Source organism: Oncorhynchus clarkii, chromosome 23 (genome assembly GCF_045791955.1).
Source record: "Oncorhynchus clarkii lewisi isolate Uvic-CL-2024 chromosome 23, UVic_Ocla_1.0, whole genome shotgun sequence".
NCBI lineage: Eukaryota > Metazoa > Chordata > Actinopteri > Salmoniformes > Salmonidae > Oncorhynchus > Oncorhynchus clarkii.
In genome coordinates, this window is record NC_092169.1 from 6413945 (window position 1) to 6420956 (window position 7012).

The 7012-nt window shown below is 43.9% G+C and overlaps 1 protein-coding gene across 2 annotated transcripts in view; it reads right to left on the bottom strand.

The window, feature by feature from the left end:
* Nucleotides 1-1549, bottom strand: part of LOC139381954 (echinoderm microtubule-associated protein-like 4) — an 85123-nt gene extending 83574 nt beyond the window's left edge. The window contains exon 1 of one of the 2 annotated variants that reach the window (XM_071125841.1): nucleotides 1168-1549. In XM_071125841.1, the coding sequence (XP_070981942.1) occupies nucleotides 1168-1192 (25 nt within the window). In that variant the 5' untranslated portion in view covers nucleotides 1193-1549. The remainder of the gene's footprint in view (nucleotides 1-1167) is intronic. The other variant, XM_071125843.1, reaches the window with a different exon arrangement.
* Nucleotides 1550-7012: the final 5463 nt, after the last annotated feature.

Here is a 7012-nt window from a genome sequence, read left to right on the forward strand (position 1 = left end):
CACACACACACACACACACACACACACACACACACACACACACACACACACACACACACACACACACACACACACACACACACACTGACTCCCACTACAATAATTGCCTGTGGCATCTCCAAGCAACTCAATAAAAAAAGACATGCATGTGTAGCAAATCAACAGCAAGAATTTAACCGATATTGAGAGCAATTGATGCCATGCATGTTCCATCATCACTGTAATCAAAAATTAACACTGTCGTCAGAAGTCACCTGCAGTAAACTCTGGGGGGTGTTTTGTTGACCATCTGTGATTATCTTTCCTATGGGGTGTGGATTTTACAAAATGTACAGTATTCTGTAGGGTATTGCATTGTTGTTTACATGTACAGCACTGCGTCTGAGATTCGTAAAAACGTGATAATAAGGAAGTTGAGCACACACAGTATTTGTGCATATTCTAATCATTTACAGTCCTTGGAGATAGTCACCTACCTAGTATCTAATGAGGAAGTTGAATTCCTTTTGTTAGAACGTCAGTCAGTTAAATTGTATTGTGTAACGGTTATATTAGTACCTTTGGAAGGCCCCCTTCTTGGAGTGCCACTCATCTGACACGTCCCCTCTTCACACACACACACGCACACTCTGCGCGCGTCAAAATACGCGGCGCTGGCAATGCTCTTGCACACGACCCTACGTGCACCCGCATTGGCAGACTGACTGGATAAATAAATCATTTCTTGCCGAATCTATTCTTCAACCCACACGTCTTTCAAAGGGCTCTCTGCCATAGCAATAGCAGGCAATGGACGTAGAAAAAAACAGATACGCACAACCCAGTGCGTATGAGAGAATAGCACAAGATGCTTTGTTACAATAGCCTATTGCATGCAGTGTGGTACGTACGTAAAGTGAAGCCTACTTGTGATATCCAGCACAGAAAAACAGAGCTCATAAAATGTGGTGCACTTTGACACATTGGAGCCAACTTGGTGTCAAGGTGATATGTTACAATGTTGACTCGATTGGTTTAATAAATAAGCTAGAGCACTGACACGTGTAGGCCTATACATGAAGACACAATACGTTCCAGGCTGCTATATGAATTGCGATGCTTTTCGCATTGACCACGTCCACCAGTTAGACAGACATATTAATAGGCTAGTATTCGTCTGTAACTTACCCAAACTGCCGGCGAAACCGTCCATTTCTGGGAGAAATAGCCGAGCAGACACCAAAAATATTCCTGTTATGACGGGTCCTATTCAGGGAACAGTGGGAGAATGTCGGACTCTATAGGGCTATCCAGACTGGCAGGCAAGGCGGAAATTTCTCAAGCCAACTGTTCTCGCAGTGGTCGCGACCGTATCGTAGTAAATTGGGGATCTGTCGAGTCGCAGTGAATTCTCAGTCCGGAGCAACACCGTAGTTCTCAGGGCCAGTTGATCACACGCTCTTGCTTGACTCCACGATAGCACACCTCCGCCGGGGGAGGTAGGACAGGCAGAGCTCGGCTTTCGCATTTCCGACTCCGCCCGCTTTGGCACGACTTGCTTCCCTGGAGTGGCTAGTCTGAGCGCGTCTCAATTTGACACAGTTGAGGATCCCTATGTGCTGGCCAATATATACACTACCGTTCAACAGTTTGGGGTCACTTAGAAATGTCCTTGTTTTTTTTGTTGTCATTAAAATAACATCAAATTGATCAGAAGCACAGTGTAGACAATGTTAATGTTGTAAATGACTATTGTAGCTGGAAAGTGTTTTTTTTTTAAATGGAATATCTACATAGGCGTGCAGAAGCCCATTATCAGCAACCATCACTCGTGTGTTCCAATGGCACATTGTGTTAACTAATCCAAGTTTAGCATTTTAAAAGGCTAACTGATCATTATGTTATGTTTGCACAGCTGTAAACTGTTGTTCTGATTAAATAAGAAATAAAACTGGCCTTCTTTAGACTAGTTGAGTATACATACGGGGCATCAGAATTTGTGGCTTCGATTACTGGCTCAAAATGGCCAGAAACAAAGGACATTCTTCTGAAACTCTTGTTCTGAGAAATGAAGGCTATTCCATGCGGGAAACTGCCAAGAAACTGAAGATCTTGTACAACTCTGTGTACTGAAATTGCAGTCTACCTGAAGTAAATACAATTGATTGGACATGATTGTCCATATAGGGTCCCACAGTTGACAGTGCATGTCAGAGCAAAAACCAAGGCATGAGGTCGAAGGAATTGTCTGTAAAGCTTCAAGACAGGATTGTGTCGAGGCACAAATCTGGTAAAGGGTACCAAAACACTTCTGCAGCATTGAAGGTCCCAAAGAACACTGTGGCCTCCATCATTCTTAAATGGAAGAAGTTTGGAACCACCAAGGCTCTTCCTAGACCTGGCCGCCCGGCCAAACTGAGCAATCGGGGGAGAAGGGTCTTTGAAGGGTCTTGGTCAGGGAGATGACTAATAACCCGATGGTCACTCTGACAGAGCTCCAGAGGTTCTCTATGGCTAATTCATCCCTACCTCCAGTAGGGAAATCATTCCCAAGGCCTGGGACAAGTTGCCACTCTCCGTGTCTGCTAGGGTGGCTTGGTTAGATATGAGGGTCTGTCTTCTGATTGAAGTGCCACAGTTAGAGTGCCATTCTCTTTCAAGGTGTCTGCTAGCTCTTTCAGTGATGTAAACTCATGTATCTAGAGGGAAAGTGCAGAGTCTAGGTGTTTAAACATTCCCGTGCCATTGTTGTACGAGTTAATGGTGAAGGGTCGATTATCAGGCTCCTGTTCATCAAATACCAAGATCTGTCGACCATTGGTGATTCCTCTGTTTGTGACATGGATAAAGTGTCTACATGCTGCAGAATACCAAGCAGCAGTATGCTCTGTATAGAAGAGCAGGTCAGCGGTTGTACTCTGGTCTCCAATTAGGGTATGATCAGCAAACAATGTCTCTGGATTTTCCCTCAGCAGCCTTTGTTTGTGATGCTGTTTAGAATGTTCAGAGTTATTTTCCTGCTGGTAGGTCAATGGTATGGGCCAGGATCCTGCTGCTGTAGCCATTGTTTCATTTGAGTATTGATGCATGCAACTTTTGAAACAATGCACTTTTTTATAACGAGAATATAAAGCTATTAAATGTGTAATTTAGTGTAACACTGTACACACCAATTACAATGTCTAGACAATCCTACCTCGCCTGTATGTGATTTGTTTGTTTCCTTTTCAATGCCTTGCGTTGTCTTTCCTTTGGAAATCCCCCATAATTCCTCCAAAGGAATTCCCTTTTCTGTGGGTTTTATCCCGCATTTCTTCTTATTTCTTCTCATTGTCCTTATGTTCTAGTCCCTCAATCCTGCACGTGTTACTTTTTACTTGTTGCCAGATGATCAAGATGACTTAGTAGACTACCTAGCTTTCAGAGCCAGGTTGTGATCATCTATCAAAACCAACCACATCTTCTGAAAGGAGAAACAGACAAACGTGGCTACATGAAAGGAGGTGTAAGTCCCCACCTGTGTGGACGCCCACCTGCTTTGAAGAAGGGTCAATCATTGCAAATTTCCATTGGCAGTGCATTTATTATGCCCGCTGGCATATTTATTATGTTGACGGAGACAGCACATATTTTAGCCTACAACAAGAGTTCCAGTTCCAGGCGAGGAATATTTGCAGTTGCAGGACAAGCAAAACAAATCAACACCTACCCTGTTAATTACTCTTACAGGGCACCAGGCTAACATTTCACCCGGTGTCACTGGTGTCACTAGCTTTTGAGGTTGGTTGGTGGCACCAGCGCATAATTTGCTCGGTGAGTTGTCATCTTACAAAGTGATTAATAGTGCTTTATTAACCCAATGAGTCCCGCCGTAATGCAGGCGTGATTTAGGACTTCCAACCCGTTCTACACATTGTGTGTTTGAGCTAAAGACTACTGGGTTGCACCATTAGATTAGTCCGTTCCTCTGCATCTGTAGATACCATTAGTCTGTGTTATTAATGGGGGCTGAGCTACACAAGAGTCGTTAGAAAGTAAGAGGTTCTTCTCCATAGAAGATCTTAGGAAATCCCAGGACAGTGTCTATAATACTGTAATAAGCTCACACAGTTGCTGTCACAAACTCCAAACTCCACACAGTTGTCACTGACTACTTGGATTTTTATTTTCCACTTGAGCAAACGATTTCTGTACTTACAGCATTGGCTGGCCTTGTTTTTTTTATTGACATTTGTTAACAAAACTCATGAGCGCAACTCTTTATGCCAAATGATTTTGTGTTTTACATGTAGCCCTGATTTTCCTGAAAATAAAATGTTAAAACCCTTCATTGTGAGGCTAATTATAAGGGCTGGACATGCAGATAAATGAAAGTCAGATAAATGAAAAGTATATTCTTTGCTGATTTTCTCGGGACTGATAGGGTTAAAAAGTATAACAAATAGACTACAGAATTATTCAAGATAAGTTGTTTCGTCTAACACGACCATCCAAGCAGGAATGCGTGATTCAATATATTTTGATCGGCATCCTAATTCAGTGATTGTCATGAATTTTGGGTTGACAATTAGACTATAGTTGGGATTTAGGATTAGGATTCCAGAATTATTATCATATTCTTTTCAATAGAGATGAATTGCATACATCTTTATGTGCACTAACTAATATCATAGACTTATTCATTAGGGGGAAAGTAAGTGGAAACTCAAAACACAAATAACTAGATCGCTATCTCTAAATACAATACCCACTGTTAGTAGCCATGTGTAGGCAACTTCCCATGAGACCTAGGCCTTTGCCCTCGAAATGGCTGGTGCGCAATTTGCGCTCGCGCCACTCCGTATCTCAAAGCCATATCAAATATATTGGTTGTAAAATAGTTGCTATTGAACTGAATATTTAGAGTTGAGAAATACAAACAGTACCTACAGAAATCTGAGACCCTGCTCTCTTTTGACAGGGATAAGGGTGACAAAGCTTCCAAAGCTGTGTCTTTCCCACAATTGGTGGGAGAGGAGAGTGGCTGTGGCTTTGTTCATCACAGCAGCAGGCGCCAGCAAAATCATAGGGGCAGATAAGGGCTGGACATGAGGATAATGCACTTCACTGTTTGACCAAATCATGGTTTTAGCCGGCCCAATGTTGGTGACAATGTAGATTGTGATCTTTCTGCGTTTATAGGCACCCTTTCCATTTTTTACTATCCATGATCTTGGGTGACATAACTGATGACAGAGTCTGACCAGGTCTCTTTGCTGGTGCAACATTTGCCTTTGAATGTGAGTTTGCATGACTTCAGCTCAGCCTATCAGAAAACCGGACCGGGCCCATCTTGCTAGGGAGCCAGCTGTTGCCCACATGATTAGCTAATGGCTCATTAGAGATTAGTATAAAATTAATTGCTCCAACAAATTTCAAGAAAATATCTTAACAGGCACATGGGCCGCCAGCCGTATCACCTTTTTCATTGTTTTATATTTATATATGAATAAATCTTTTTGTGTGTGTCAATTTTGACCAGCCCACCTACCAAAACAATTGTCCAGCCCATCTGGCATTTGCCAGAATTGCCAATCCGTCCCTGTCTATAGGGTGCCGTGACACAATGCATGACAGTCTGACAAAAAGGAAACTGTGTGGACTGACTGGACTTTTCACAATTGACAATTTGAATCCAAGATCTATGGTTTATTGGTGGTTGTCCTTTCCCAGTAGAACTCGGGTATGACATCACCACCTCTCAGTCTGTGCCAGACACTGACCCGTCTTACCAGAAGACACTCGTTCCATCCCACTGACCAGCTGGAAACCTCAGGAGGTAAGCCCTCACCCTTTGACAGAGCCAATCAACCAAATGCCCGAGTATCAAGACCAGTGAGCTTTCTGTAATGGCTGCTCCCCCCTACTGTAGGGATGGTAGGAACTGTGTGTGTATGCATGTGTGTGTGTGTGTGTGTTTGTGCATGTGTGTGTGTGTGCATGTGCGAGTGTGAGTGTGAGTGTGAGTGTGAGTGTGTGAGTGTGAGTGTGAGTGTGAGTGTGTGTGTGTGTGTGTGTGTGTGCGTGCGTGCGTGCGTGCGTGTGCGTGCATGTGTGTGTGTGTGAGAGAGAGAGATAAAGAGAGAGAAAGAGAGATGGATAGAGGTGTCATTGTGAGAAATTGAGTGGGCTAACCCGGGCAGGACAGATGGAAGACTGTTTCCAGGAACAGAACCTTCCTCTCTCCACATGCTCTGTTATGCAGATAGAAGTCATGATGAGTGTGTGTGTGGTTGTTTGTGTGTGGGTGTGGTTGTGTGTGTGTGTGTGTGTGTGGGGGGGGGCTTGTATTACTATCCTGGTGTGTCCTAGAAATCCCCCAAAGTCCCCACAAGGATAGTAAAACAAGAACATTTCTCCCTCAAGTCCCCACAAGGACAATTTTTTTTTTTTAGGCTTAGTTAGGGTAGGGTTAGGTGTTAAGGTTAAGTTTAGGGTTAGTGTAAGGGTTATGGAAAATTGGATTTTGAATGGAAATAAATTGTAGGTCCCATCAAGGATAGTAAAACATACTATCCTTGATGGGATGTGTGTGTGTGCCAGTAAGGCCAGTCACCTTGTATCGCAGTGGAGTAAATTACCCTCAGAAAACACCCTCCCTCTCCCACCCTCTACCCCCTCATCGCCTGTTTCCTGGCAGTGTGTGACCCCACTACACCAGTAAACCCCCCCACCACCGCACCCCACCCGCCTTGCTCAAACACCCCTACCACAAAGCTCCCCCTTTCTTCTGGTTTTATGAAGGATGGAGGGAGAGAGAGAAGAAAGGACAGGGCCAATCTTTTATCCTCCTTCACGGTCCAGAGGGGATTGAGGCTTGGGGCCTCTGCCTGTGGGTTTATCCAGCAGGGTAAATTTTTTTCGAGGATGCTTCGGAGGCAGTCGGATGATGAGTAATCCCAGAGCGAACCTGGCAGGTTGATGAGTAATCCCAGAGCGAACCTGGCAGGATGATGAGTAATCCCAGAGCGAACCTGGCAGGTTGATGAGTAAT